We start from the raw sequence: 14,585 nt of genomic DNA, 5'->3' as shown, positions 1-14,585 counted from the left end.
TAACTATGTGCAGCTTGCCACTGAACTCATGAATGTACCTCAGGCTCCGTGCTCCGCATCAGTGCTTCCTGGGTTTTAGATGGTTAGAGCCCATATGCACCGATGATTGACAGCTGTGGGGTTCAAACCCCCCAGGGCAGGAGCGCCATCGTCTGACATCAGAGCAGCTGTTTAGCTGGCATGCTGACAGCCGGGGATTGATGAGTTGAGTTGCCATGGAGACCTGCTCTGCTGGTGCTCCCTCCCCGTCTCTATGGAAACGGAGATGGGATGCAGCAGTGGATCCGTGGGGGTGAGGTGCCAGCTCGCAGCCGCTCACAGCTGCAGGTTTATGGGACTCTATCCCAGCACTGTGACTGTTCCCTTCTGCTCTGCACTTACTGCCCATTAACAGCAAACACATCGTGTGTCTTCTTTTAGCTTTGGGCTGTATCTGATCTGCCTGGAATGGCAGTGCGGGGGAGTAACTTCAGTCCTCCAGGGTCGGGGTTCGAGTCCCACTTTTGCTATCCTTGTGGCATGTGCATCTGACTCGAAGAGATGCAGTGAGACAAATTGGCATTTCTGAAATACCTGTGGTGTGTGTGTGTGTGTGTGTGTATGTGTCCTGCGACGGACTGGCAGCACTGCAGCATGTGTGCCATCCCCCAGACCCGTTTTGGTTGCCGTGGTGACTGCAGCCTGCACTCAGGCGATCGGCCCACTTTGCTGTCAGCGCCCTGATTTTTCCGTTTTGTCAGGACAGCAAGCAGCCAATGAGAAGTGGGCGTCCTGTCTGCAGCTTCCTGGCGAAGGTCACTTGACTTGTGATACTTCAGCGTTTGGCTCTGCTCATGTGCTGGGGGGAGACCCCTGGTGGTGGAATGAAAAACAGGTTGGAAAAAATATGATTTTTCACAAGCCGTGTCATGTCCTGCCACAGCATTCGGTGCCATATTGCTTAAGGGCGTGAGTGTAACCTACGCTGAATATTACACAACGCACTGGGTTCCAAAGGCTGGAAGGAGCAGTGTGTCTGAGCCATCAGCACTGATTCACTGCACGTGTGGGGCTCAGCTGCAACTGCATTGTCAACCAGGAGGCAGGGCAGGGGGGATTATGTCACATGACACCATCCTGCCTGGACTCTCCTGGTGCCTTGTTACCTCTGATTTGGCTGCCAGTGCAGAATAGCATCTGATGGCTCTGCGTGAGACTCGTTAGTGGCATGCAGTCTGTGTGATGGGCAGCAGGTGGAGGGGTGGCGTCCTTATTTGCTGCTCAACAAACAGGCTGTGCTTAGGGTGCTGTAGTGGCTGTGTGTGTCAGTGATGGAGGTCTGTGACTGTGTGTGTCAGTGATGGAGGTCTGTGGCTGTGTGCATGAGGCAGTGATGCTTCTCATCGGCTGCAGTGCAGGCTGTGCCTGTTATATTCTGCTTCTCATCGGCTGCAGTGGAGGCTGTGCCTGTTATATTCTGCTTCTCATCGGCTGCAGTGGAAGCTGTGCCTGTTATATTCTGCTTCTCATCGGCTGCAGTGGAGGCTGTGCCTGTTATATTCTGCTTCTCATCGGCTGCAGTGGAGGCTGTGCCTGTTATATTCTGCTTCTCATCGGCTGCAGTGGAGGCTGTGCCTGTTTCTGTTCTGCTCTCATTCTGAGGCCCGCCCTCCGGCTGACAGTCACCCCCCCCTTCCCTGTCTCTCTCTCCCTTTTTGCTCCTAGCCCCCACCCACTGCCCTCCTCCTCCCTCCTGCCATCCTGTTGTTTTCCCTGCCCCACTTTCCCCTGACCCCCCTCCCGCCGTCTGTCATCCTCTCTGCTGTTCTCCTTCCTCTTGCTCCCCTTCACACAGCCCCCCCCGTTCTCCGCGTAGCGAGGCCCCTCCCCCAGCTCCCCCCTCCCTGCCCGCCCGTGTGCTCAGTGAGGTAGCCAGACGCTTCAGCTGTACTCCGCTCTGCTCAGCCTGGTCCGCTCTGGCTCAGCCCGGTCCGCTCTCCTGTGCTCCAGCATGCAGACCATCGCCGACTCCACCCAGCCCCCGTGCCTCTGGAGCAACTGGAAGTGCCAGGGTACTGTATGCGCGCGTGTGTGTGTGCATGTGTGTGTCTGGGGTGGGGGAGGCAGCAGCAGCAAGAGACAAAGGGAGCTTGGCTGGGGGCTGGGGGCCGCAGGATGGGGGGGGCTGGGGGCCGCAGGATGGGGGGGGCTGGGGGCCGCAGGATGGGGGGGGCTGGGGGCTGCAGGATGGCGGGGGCTGGGGGCTGCAGGATGGCGGGGGCTGGGGGCCGCAGGATGGGGGGGGCTGGGGGCTGCAGGATGGCGGGGGCTGGGGGTTTGGGATCCAAGCCGCCCCAGCTGATGGATCCACATCCACGACTGTCTTCCGTCGGGGGACCTTTTGTGTGCAGTGCCCCCCCCTCCCGGTTATCATCATGGCAAAGCGGCATGGGGCTCTTAGGTGAGATGGTTCGGCTGGATGTGGCTGGCTGTCGCATGGCAGGAGGTGGCCTGGAACATTCCATGTAGGGAAGGGGGGTTCTCGCCCCCCCCCCCCCACTGCTGGCCTTTTCTGTGGGGGTGGCTGGTTTGAGGATCCGGTGTCCTGTTCACCTGTCCTCTCATTTTCATTGATCATCTGACCTGGTCAGATGTGCTGAGTCAGGGCTGGATGGATGTGGGTCAGCAGGCCCCCCTCCCCGGGGCTCTGAGACGCCAATGCACCCCCCCCCCCCTCCCTGACCCTGTGTTCGTCTCTGTGCTTCAGCTTGCCACCTGAGAGCGTTGGGGGACCGTTCTGTGGGGTGTGTGTATGTTTTGTGGGTCTTTGTGTGCCTGATAACTAGCTGTCTATAGACTGGCCAGCTGCGGAGAGTGTTTACCCTGCCCCCCCCCCCCCCCCCCCCCCGGACTTTACCTGCATCTACGACACTTAGGCTTTCGCTGTGTGAACCTTTTGAGATCCAGTTACAGTTAATGTCATGTTTAGATTACAAACTGGGCTCGATCCCTGAGCTTCTCCTAGTACTTTCTGGTGACCGGATCAGGGCACCTGCTAATCAACATTCCCACATGTGCAGGGACCTGGTCGCAGGACCAGGCTGGTGAGGTTGTAGGTTCAGGCTGTGAAGCAGATGTTGGTCCATTTATTCTTCAGGGTCTGGCAGCTGTTCTGTGTCGCCTGGAGCTGCACTGCGGCTGGGAGATACAGCACTGCTATGGTTCCATCATTCTGACCATTCTAATTGCACAAATCCTTCTCTCAGGAGCCTGTGCTCAAAGTGTGCATCCACTAAACAAGTCACCCACAGCAGTCTGCTGAGATGCATTTAATGCGATGATGCACAAATACAGGCTGCACTTCAGCACTGCTCTTGTGAGACCTTGGTGGCCTTTGGCTGGTTCTATCCACATTAAAAGCTGATACATGTTTAGCCAGCTGTCAAACTGATAAGCTGTCAAAAGGCAAGGATCAGAGGAGGTCATGGTCCTGGTGTGAGATGGAGAAGCAGCACTAGTCGATACAGACGGCCTTCATGCTGGCCTGCTGTCTGAGGAAGTCACAGGAGACCCAAAGGTAGATTTTTCTCGCCTTTCTTTTTGTGTGTTCTTGAAAAATATGAATAACATGTAATCATAAATTCAATTTTCATAATTTTGTTTATATTTATATGAGATGATGATCTGAGGTGTGTGGATCTGAGATGTCAGGATCTGAGGTGTGAGGATCTGAGGTGTGAGGTTCTGAGCTGTGAGGTTCTGAGGTGTTAGGATCTGAGGTGTGAGGTTCTGAGGTGTTAGGATCTGAGGTGTGAGGTTCTGAGCTGTGAGGTTCTGAGGTGTGATGTTCTGAGGTGTTAGGATCTGAGGTGTGAGGTTCTGAGATGTTAGGATCTGAGGTGTGAGGTTCTGAGGTGTTAGGATCTGAGGTGTTAGGATCTAAGGTGTGAAGTTCTGAGGTGTGAGGTTCTGAGGTGTGAGGATCTGAGGTGTGAGGATCTGAGGTGTGAGGTTCTGGGGTGTGAGGATCTGAGGTGTGAGGATCTGAAGTGTGAGGTTCTGAGGTGTTAGGATCTGAGGTGTGAGGTTCTTTTATGTCAGGATCTGAGGTGTGAGGTTCTGAGATGTCAGGATCTGAGGTGTGAGGTTCTGAGCTGTGAGGTTCTGAGGTGTGAGGTTCTGAGATGTTAGGATCTGAAGTGTGAGGATCTGAGGTGTGAGGTTCTGAGATGTGAGGTTCTGAGATGTGAGTGCCTACTTTGGCTCTCCGTTAACGACACCCATGGCCTGCGATGTCCTGCGCAGACACCTGTGTGGCATTCTGCAGCTGCGCAGGCACCTCTGAGATGTGGTGCAGCTGGCCAGGCGTGCTGCAGAGCTTCCCAGGGGAAAGAATGACTGTGATGCTGCCCAAAATGGCACAGCTGAAATCCATGGGTGTTGTGGGGGAGCTGGTGGAGGAACACAGAGATTGTGTCACCTCTTTGCCCAGTGTGAGTGAGGTGGCATGCAGATGTGCCTAAAGCAGCATCCGTCCTACGCAGAAGCACACTGCTGGGTTACCTTAGGGGAAGTCACACTAAGATCTCCTTTACTCTGTTCTCTTCTTTCACACTATTTCTATGTATGATAAGAGCGCCACCTCCTGTGTGCTTTGAAGCCCGCAAGAGCGCCACCTCCTGTCTGTTTGAGGCCCGTAAGAGCGCCACCTCCTGTCTGCTTTGAGTCACGCAAGACCGCCACCTCCTGTCTGTTTGAGGCCCGTAAGAGCGCCACCTCCTGTCTGTTTGAGGCCCGTAAGAGTGCCACCTCCTGGTTGCTTTGAGTCACTGGGCTCCTGGCTCAGCATAGCAGGTCAGATGTTCTGCAATATCGCCACTCTGCTGTTAGCATTCGGGTTCTGGCTGCTCCAGCACAGTGACGGGGTGGAGGCGTCCTGAGCTCTCTGCCTGTCCTGAGGAGGTACAGTGTTAATAGCAGGACGGTCACCTCTAGCTGTGCCCCTTCATGCAGAAATGGTCAGCTCACACTGGCCGGTTTCAGCAAGTATATTCCAGCGCCACCTTGTTCTGGGTGAAGGTTACAGTATTCCACGCAGCTCTTCCCTGCCGGCCTCCTAGGACAGCTACCAGGCACACTGTACCCCTGCAATAGACACCTCGTGAAGAAAATAGCTGGTTTGGTCATTACAAGCTTCAGATCTTCACCTGGCCTTCTGCAAAGAGCTTCCCAATTGCTCCTTCTCACGCTGGCAGCTTCTCTGGCTCTTGCGGAAGCAGGGTGTTGTTGCTTTGCCCTGCGGGGGCCTTTCTGGTGCTTCTGCACCCTCTGAAGCTGCATTTGCCATGAGCTCCCTGGTCTCGCCTGTCTCCTGTGTGAAGGTAGGGAGCCCCGTTTGCTCTGGGCTGTAGGTGGGAGGAGCCAGGACCAGGTCTCCATGGTTACGGAATCCTGTGCTTGTCCATCTGCTCTGCGTTGTTATGGTGATTGTACTCACACAGGGGTAACTGGTGCTTGCCAGTGACGCCTCTGTTAATCGCTGCATCGATTGCAGTTCCTGTGTGAATTTCAGCCTATCCTGTGTGTGCTCTGTGTCTTCTGAACCCGGCAGGACGGTTAAGAGAGCAGCATGTACCAAATTCGCCTTTCAGCTCTATCTGTGATATACAGTACTAGCTGTGTCTTTGAATCCCAGAGCAGTTCTGAATAACCCAGTTAAAGCTCAGCCCTGATGTCCTCAGCTCCCGCTGGGTCAGAATGGCGCTCAGCTATGACTCCATCCAGTCAGACCTCAATTATGACTCCATCCAGTCAGAACTCGGCCATGATTCCATCCAATCAGTCCTCAGGCATGGCTCCATCCAATCAAAACTCAGTCATGACTCCATCCAATTAGAACTCGGCCATGGGTCAGTTTGCTCTGTGGAGCACCAGTGTCCTTGCCCAGCCATGGTCAGTGACCAGCTTGTGTGCTCAGTGAGGGTGTGCTCCATCCTTCAGCCAATGCTTTGTGTAGACTATCACTCGTCCATGTTAGGTTACAGAGGAGATTGATTAGTTATGGACGGGGGATTCATTAGCTACAGACAAGGATGACTGGCATGATGTGGTTTGTTAGCTTGTGATTGATTATTCAGGTCCAATAAAATTTTGATTGACTGAGTCTGATTATTGGGGTTAATGAGGAGCAGAAAACAGTGTCAGTCTATGTCCTGTAGGTCACGTGCTGATACAATGCATTGTGGGTATGGGGGAATGGAGAGATAGAGGGAGGAATAGAGGGTACAGGACGATAGAGAGAGGGAGAGAGGTCATGCAGGATGGAGAGATGGAGGGAGGGTACAGGAGGACAGTGAGAGAGAGCAAGAAAGGGCATGTGGGAGGAAGAGAGGGAGGGAGGGAGTGAGGGGGGGGGCAGAGAGCTGGAAGCCCATGAAGCCTCAGTGAGGCAGCACTGTGGATTACTAGGCATCATTGTAACTAGACTAAGCTCACGGGGCTCTCTGGTTTCCGAGGCTTCGGCCTGTACTGTAGCTACGTCTGGATGGAAACGTAGAGCAAAATGCGAAGACTTGCAACTGATGCCTGGTGTAAGGCCATCTTGACACAGCTCATTAGGTGTGATAGTCCCGCCTCCGGGGCCCTGAGCTCGCTCCCCACCACTGGTGTGTGATAGCCCTGCTCTGGAACTCTGACCTCACTCCCCACCACTGGTGTGTGATAGCCCCGCCTCCGGGGCCCTGAGCTCACTCCCCCCACTGGTGTGTGATAGCCCCGCCTCCGGGGCCCTGAGCTCACTCCCCCCACTGGTGTGTGATAGCCCCGCCTCCTGGGCCCTGAGCTCGCTCCCCACCACTGGTGTGTGATAGCCCTGCCCTGGAACTCTGACCTCACTCCCCACCACTGGTGTGTGATAGCCCCGCCTCCAGGGCCCTGACCTCACTCCCCACCACTGGTGTGTGATAGCCCTGCTCTGAAACTCTGACCTCACTCCCCACCACTGGTGTGTGATAGCCCTACCCTGGAACTCTGACCTCACTCCCCACCACTGGCGTGTGATAGCCCCACCTCCGGGGCCCTGAGCTCACTCCCCCCCACCGGCGTGTGATAGCCCTGCTCTGAAACTCTGACCTCACTCCCCACCACTGGTGTGTGATAGCCCTACCCTGGAACTCTGACCTCACTCCCCACCACTGGTGTGTGATAGCCCTGCCCTGGAACTCTGACCTCACTCCCCACCACTGGTGTGTGATAGCCCCGCCTCCAGGGCCCTGACCTCACTCCCCACCACTGGTGTGTGATAGCCCTGCTCTGAAACTCTGACCTCACTCCCCACCACTGGTGTGTGATAGCCCTACCCTGGAACTCTGACCTCACTCCCCCCCACTGCTGTGTGATAGCCCCGCCTCCGGGGCCCTGAGCTCCTCCCCCCCACTGGTGTGTGATAGCCCTGCCCTGGAACTCTGACCTCACTCCCCACCACTGGTGTGTGATAGTCCCGCCTCCTGGGCCCTGAGCTCGCTCCTCACCACTGGTGTGTGATAGCCCTCCTCTGGAACTCTAACCTCACTCCCCACCACTGGTGTGTGATAGCCCTGCCCTGGAACTCTGACCTCACTCCCCACCACTGGTGTGTGATAGCCCCGCCTCCGGGGCCCTGAGCTCACTCCTCACCACTGGTGTGTGATAGCCCTCCTCTGGAACTCTAACCTCACTCCCCACCACTGGTGTGTGATAGCCCCGCCTCCGGGGCCCTGAGCTCCTCCCCCCCACTGGTGTGTGATAGCCCTGCCCTGGAACTCTGACCTCACTCCCCACCACTGGTGTGTGATAGCCCCGCCTCCAGGGCCCTGACCTCACTCCCCACCACTGGTGTGTGATAGCCCTGCTCTGAAACTCTGACCTCACTCCCCACCACTGGTGTGTGATAGCCCCGCCTCCTGGGCCCTGAGCTCGCTCCCCACCACTGGTGTGTGATAGCCCTGCCCTGGAACTCTGACCTCACTCCCCCCCACTGGCGTGTGATAGCCCCACCTCCGGGGCCCTGAGCTCACTCCCCCCCACCGGCGTGTGATAGCCCTGCCTCCAGGGCCCTGAGCTCACTCCCCCCCACTGGTGTGTCATAGCCCCGCCTCCGGGGCCCTGAGCTCCTCCCCCCCACTGGTGTGTGATAGCCCTGCCTCCAGGGCCCTGAGCTCACTCCCCCCCACTGGTGTGTGATAGCCCTGCCCTGGAACTCTGACCTCACTCCCCACCACTGGTGTGTGATAGCCCCGCCTCCGGGGCCCTGAGCTCCTCCCCACCACTGGTGTGTGATAGTCCCGCCTCCTGGGCCCTGAGCTCGCTCCTCACCACTGGCGTGTGATAGCCCCGCCTCCGGGGCCCTGAGCTCGCTCCTCACCACTGGTGCGTGATATCCCCGCCTCCGGGGCCCTGAGCTCCTCCCCACCACTGGTGTGTGATAGCCCCGCCTCCGGGGCCCTGAGCTCACTCCCCACCACTGGTGTGTGATAGCCCTGCCCTGGAACTCTGACCTCACTCCCCACCACTGGTGTGTGATAGCCCCGCCTCCGGGGCCCTGAGCTCACTCCCCACCACTGGTGTGTGATAGCCCCGCCTCCTGGGCCCTGAGCTCCTCCCCACCACTGGTGTGTGATAGCCCTGCCCTGGAACTCTGACCTCACTCCCCCCCACTGGCGTGTGATAGCCCTGCCTCCAGGGCCCTGAGCTCACTCCCCCCCACTGGTGTGTGATAGCCCTGCCCTGGAACTCTGACCTCACTCCCCACCACTGGTGTGTGATAGCCCCGCCTCCGGGGCCCTGAGCTCCTCCCCACCACTGGTGTGTGATAGTCCCGCCTCCTGGGCCCTGAGCTCGCTCCTCACCACTGGCGTGTGATAGCCCTACCCTGGAACTCTGACCTCACTCCCCACCACTGGTGTGTGATAGCCCCGCCTCCGGGGCCCTGAGCTCGCTCCTCACCACTGGTGCGTGATATCCCCGCCTCCGGGGCCCTGAGCTCCTCCCCACCACTGGTGTGTGATAGCCCTGCCCTGGAACTCTGACCTCACTCCCCACCACTGGTGTGTGATAGCCCCGCCTCCGGGGCCCTGAGCTCACTCCCCACCACTGGTGTGTGATAGTCCCGCCTCCTGGGCCCTGAGCTCGCTCCTCACCACTGGTGTGTGATAGCCCTCCTCTGGAACTCTAACCTCACTCCCCACCACTGGTGTGTGATAGCCCCGCCTCCTGGGCCCTGAGCTCGCTCCCCACCACTGGTGTGTGATAGCCCTGCCCTGGAACTCTGACCTCACTCCCCACCACTGGCGTGTGATAGCCCCGCCTCCGGGGCCCTGAGCTCACTCCTCCCCACTGGCGTGTGATAGCCCCGCCTCTGGGGCCCTGAGCTCACTCCCCCCCACTGGTGTGTGATAGCCCCGCCTCCGGGGCCCTGAGCTCACTCCCCCCCCACTGGTGTGTGATAGCCCCGCCTCCGGGGCCCTGAGCTCACTCCCCCCCACTGGCGTGTGATAGCCCCGCCTCCGAAGCCCTGAGCTCACTCCCCCCCACTGGCGTGTGATAGCCCCGCCTCTGGGGCCCTGAGCTCACTCCCCCCCACTGGTGTGTGATAGCCCCGCCTCCGAAGCCCTGAGCTCACTCCCCCCCACTGGCGTGTGATAGCCCCGCCTCCGGGGCCCTGAGCTCACTCCCCCCCACTGGTGTGTGATAGCCCCGCCTCCGGGGCCCTGAGCTCACTCCCCCCCACTGGTGTGTGATAGCCCCGCCTCTGGGGCCCTGAGCTCACTCCCCCAACTGGTGTGTAATAGCCCCGCCTCTGGGGCCCTGAGCTCACTCCCCCCCACTGGTGTGTGATAGCCCCGCCTCTGGGGCCCTGAGCTCACTCCCCCCCACTGGTGTGTGATAGCCCCGCCTCTGGGGCCCTGAGCTCACTCCCCCAACTGGTGTGTAATAGCCCCGCCTCTGGGGCCCTGAGCTCACTCCCCCCCACTGGTGTGTGATAGCCCCGCCTCTGGGGCCCTGAGCTCACTCCCCCCCACTGGTGTGTGATAGCCCCGCCTCCGGGGCCCTGAGCTCACTCCCCCCCACTGGCGTGTGATAGCCCCGCCTCTGGGGCCCTGAGCTCACTCCCCCCCACTGGTGTGTGATAGCCCCACCTCTGGGGCCCTGAGCTCACTCCCCCCCACTGGTGTGTGATAGCCCCGCCTCCGGGGCCCTGAGCTCACTCCCCCCCCACTGGTGTGTGATAGCCCCGCCTCCGGGGCCCTGAGCTCACTCCCCCCCACTGGTGTGTGATAGCCCACTCCCTTCTCTGTGTCTCGCTGCAGCTGTGAAGCTTCTGTACTGGCGGGATGTGAAGCAGACGGGGCTCCTTTTGAGTGCCGTGCTGTTGCTGCTGCTCTCGCTCACCCAGTTCAGCGTAGTCAGTGTGATGGCCTACCTGGCCCTGGCCGCCCTCTCTACCACCATCAGCTTCAGGGTCTACAAGTCCGTGCTGCAGGCCGTTCAGAAGACCGATGAGGGACACCCCTTCAAGTGAGTGGGCGCATGATTGCCACCCCCCTCCTGCATGTGTGTGTGCTGTTTGTGTGTGCATTGACAGCCTGCATGCCCCTGGCCAGGGCGTACCTGGAGATGGAGGTGGCACTGTCCCCGGAGCAGATGCAGAGGTACGCTGAGACAGCACAGCACTATCTGAACAGCAGCCTGAAGGAACTGCGTCGTCTTTTCCTGGTGCAGGACCTGGTGGACTCTCTCAAGGTCAGGCAGGTGTCTGGAGCGCACAGACACACACAGACATACACAGACAGACACACACAGACACACACTGACATACACGCACACAGACACACACAGACACACACTGACATACACGCACACAGACACACACACACAGACACACACAGACACACACACACAGACACACACAGACACACACAGACATACACGCACACAGACACACACTGACATACACACAGACACACACACAGGTTTGCAACTGTATCTTTGTGGGGACTCTAATTCCAACATGACGACCTTAACCCCTGCCCAGCTCTAACCTTAACCAGAAGCAACCAAACAAAATATGAGAATTTTGCCATTGTTAGTTTTTTGATTGCATTCACAGATCCTGAAAAATGGTCCACGCAATGCCAAAATAGCACATTGTGGAGGACATTTGGTAACAAATTTGTTAATAAATATTAAAGACACGGACTTTTTTGTGTACCTGTGTGACATTTCCACATCCACCAATCAGAGTGCAGTACTTCTCTTTCAGTTCGCTGTGCTCATGTGGCTGCTTACCTACGTGGGGGCGCTCTTCAATGGCCTGACCCTGCTCATCATGGGTGAGGAACCGCAGGACCCTGCGCTCTGCACTGGGCTACACACAGCACTATACTCTGACCTATATACTATACACACAGCACTATACTCTGACCTGTATACTGGGCTAAATACCAGTATGTGTTCTGCACTATACTTCCACCTGTATACTGGACTAAATACCAGTACTTACTCTGTGCTGTACTCTGATCTATATACTGGGTGATATACCAGTACTTACTCTGTGCAATACTATGACCTATATACTGGGCTGTATATCAGTATGTATTTTGTGCTATACTCTAACCTATATATTGATTAAACAATCGGTTGTAAGGGTATTTAGTTAAACAATGTGGAGGAGTATGAATCATTTGCCTGGTTGTCATCAACATGAAGATATTAATGCTGTGTCTTCGTCTCCCCTGCCTTTCCTCAGCGGTGGTGTCCATGTTCTCCATGCCGGTGGTCTATGAGAAATACCAGGTGGGGATAAATCTTGTTACCACTCGCCCCCTGCAGGCCAGCTGTGGGATTTCAGACTCAGGCTTCACCTGCATCTTCCTCTGTCTCTGCAGGCCCAAATTGATCAATACCTTGGACTAATAAGGACACACGTAAATTGTGTGGTTGGAAAGTAAGTAGCACTCAAAACCAAAAGCTTTCTGCTAGCTGGAATATCTCGAAGATTAATCGACTTAATGTCTGAAAATGGGAAAGTTTAATAAGGAGCTCTACGGGTTGATAAAGTTACACTAATAAATACTTTCATTATTCCCTGACACTCGTGCTTCACACAATCGCACAATAGCCAGGCGCTGAATGTACGTCAACACATTTTACTTCTTCCACAGGATCAAAGAGAAGATACCTGGAGCCAAGCGGAAGGCGGAGTAGCCGCTTACCCCCCCCGGGGAGAGATGGAAGGGGACTGAGGGCAGACACACGGGTGGCGGGGGGAAGCCGTTGTGTCCGTTAGTTAGTATGATGATGTCATTGCCATAGCTCCACTCGTGGCAGGAACAGCCGTCCCTCTCCCCTCCCCGGCAAGGTCGTCTGTAGAACCACAGCGTTTACGCTCCAAACTGCTCGCGCTGCAGCCAGGAAGGGAAATCCAAGGGAAAACAACAGTGACAAAAAAGAAGAAGAATTCTATGTGTTTATTCCGTGTCGCTTCTCAAGTGCGTGGAGCTGCAGCTCCTGGAGTCTTAATGGTCTTTCGTAATTTTGGACACAATGACACTTCATGAACCATTTGCTGTGTTTTCTGTCCCCACTAGATGGTGCTCTTCGTTTGCTTTGGAGCATACTTTGTGCCCCTCTTTGAACAGAGAGCACCATCTAGTGGGATCAAAAAATACAGCAAATGGTTCATGAAGCATCATTTTGTCCATCACTAGTCTTTGGCATCTTTTCGCTGTATTTTCCTGCTTATTTGACGGCACCGTGTGGCAGATACTTTAGCTCTAAAGCTCAGCCGTGTCCCTAGAAGGCGCTTCACTGTCTCACTGGGTGGCTTGTGGATCTTTCCTTCGTTCAGTTTGAATGCATACTTCTGTATGTATATACATGTATGGAATGGAAACGTGGACAGGTGTCTCTTTTGTGTTCTTCCTGCACAAAATAATGAAACTATGTACTGATGATGTATGGTAACAGTATGTTTCAGTTTTCATAATCTGTAAGGGAGTCAAAATCCCATTTTACGTACTATTGTTAGAACACTACCAAGGTACCAAGGGATCCAGTCAATGAGTGCTAGCCTGCATAATCTGTCCGACTTTGTACTTTGTTCAGTGTAGATTGTAGCCATGGACCGTTTGCACTTACCATGTACTCATTAATGAATGCGGAAATAAATGTTCCTAAATGTAAACTTGTTTCCAAAGGTTGTATGTGGCAAAGCAGCATACAGAAAGGTGTTTCTCTAAAGGATGTTACAAGCAAAAAAATTATGACCTTTTGTGTTTATGGACACAGGACGTCTTGTGAAGTCGTACCCGGCTTGGTGTCAAATCTTAGAGGGGGCTTGTGGTTCCAAAAGGGGCCCTGCTTTTAGCTCAGGTTATTTGAAAAGAGAGCTATGATTACCCGATTTAAAGGAGCTCGCTCCCAGGCAGGGTGAAACGGCAGAGAACTCTCTGATGTCCAGCTGCTGGAATGGAGATGCTGGCCTCCTTCTTTGTGAGAATATAGGAACTGGGAGCTTCATTGTGTAACCTGCTTAACAAATCTGGGTAAAAGGACTAAATGACGCTCCTTGAACCATTTACGGTATTTTCTGACCCCACTAGATGGCGCTCTTGGTTGGCACCATCTAAAAAAAAATCAGAAAAATACAGCAACGAAACGTCATTTTGTCCGTCACTAGTAACTGCTGGATTACCTGCTAAATGTGGCTGTGCATTTATTTATTTAGGAGACCCTTCTCTCCAAAGTGGCATGTAAGTGAAGAATGTTTGAGGCTCACCACTGTTCCTGCTGCAGCTGGGGCTAGAAGCCTAGATCAGGAACCTGACAGTGTTATGAACAGCCATGGTATTGGAACCCACAACCTTCCAGACCATGGCACAGATCCCTAATCCTGAGGTTTGTTTTTGCCTCTTTCTACTGGCTTCATGGTGTGATTATTCTCTATTGTTCCATTTACACAGAAGCTGTATTTGCCAGCGGTATGATAACACACACCCAGGATGCAAGGCAGGAAACGCTGTGATGGGAAAAAAACACAATGTAAATATTTACAGAAATGGGTCACTAAATGGCGCTAATGTACCAGCAGTAGGTAGTTTCAGCTTGCGCTAGTGATTTGAGATGCGTTTATCATAGTGAACCTGATACCAAAAATGTTAAGCCTGAAGGCTGACCCAGGACAAACAGAGCATGGTGGCGGAGGGCAGAGAGGCCAGCAGACAGCCAAAGAGACAGGAGGGACATAAGGACAGTCTACACAGAGGCAGGGGGGCATACAGAGGGTCCACAATGGCACAAGGGGGGCATACGGATGGTCTACACAGACAGACAAAGGGGTGACATATAGACTGTTCAGGGACGACATCCGGATGGCTCACGCACACAGCCTTACAGACAAAGGGGGGATGTATGGACAGTCCACACACACAGCCTTACAGACACAGGGGGGATGTATGGACAGTCCACACACACAGCCTTACAGACACAGGGGGGATGTATGGACAGTCCACACACACAGCCTTACAGACACAGAGGGGACGTATGGAGAGTCCACACACAGCCTTACA

At 55.3% G+C, this 14,585-nt stretch overlaps 1 protein-coding gene and 1 long non-coding RNA gene across 3 annotated transcripts in view; both read left to right on the top strand.

Moving 5' to 3' along the window:
* The window catches only part of rtn1b (reticulon 1b), a 30,157-nt gene extending 16,956 nt beyond the window's left edge, over positions 1-13,201 (top strand). Inside the window, exons 1-7 of one of the 2 annotated variants that reach the window (XM_048985050.1) lie at positions 1,886-2,051; positions 10,326-10,533; positions 10,620-10,758; positions 11,279-11,348; positions 11,765-11,811; positions 11,904-11,962; positions 12,180-13,201. In XM_048985050.1, coding sequence (XP_048841007.1) covers positions 1,991-2,051; positions 10,326-10,533; positions 10,620-10,758; positions 11,279-11,348; positions 11,765-11,811; positions 11,904-11,962; positions 12,180-12,222 — 627 coding nt within the window. In that variant the 5' untranslated portion in view covers positions 1,886-1,990 and the 3' untranslated portion in view covers positions 12,223-13,201. Of the gene's footprint in view, positions 1-1,885; positions 2,052-10,325; positions 10,534-10,619; positions 10,759-11,278; positions 11,349-11,764; positions 11,812-11,903; positions 11,963-12,179 lie in introns of those variants that run through there. The other variant, XM_048985049.1, reaches the window with a different exon arrangement.
* The window catches only part of LOC125714442 (uncharacterized), a 78,358-nt gene that overhangs the window by 47,745 nt on the left and 16,028 nt on the right, over positions 1-14,585 (top strand). The window lies entirely within an intron of this gene.

This window comes from Brienomyrus brachyistius, chromosome 19, assembly GCF_023856365.1.
Source record: "Brienomyrus brachyistius isolate T26 chromosome 19, BBRACH_0.4, whole genome shotgun sequence".
In the NCBI taxonomy this organism is placed as follows: domain Eukaryota; kingdom Metazoa; phylum Chordata; class Actinopteri; order Osteoglossiformes; family Mormyridae; genus Brienomyrus; species Brienomyrus brachyistius.
This window is presented reverse-complemented; position numbering and strand designations above follow the sequence as displayed.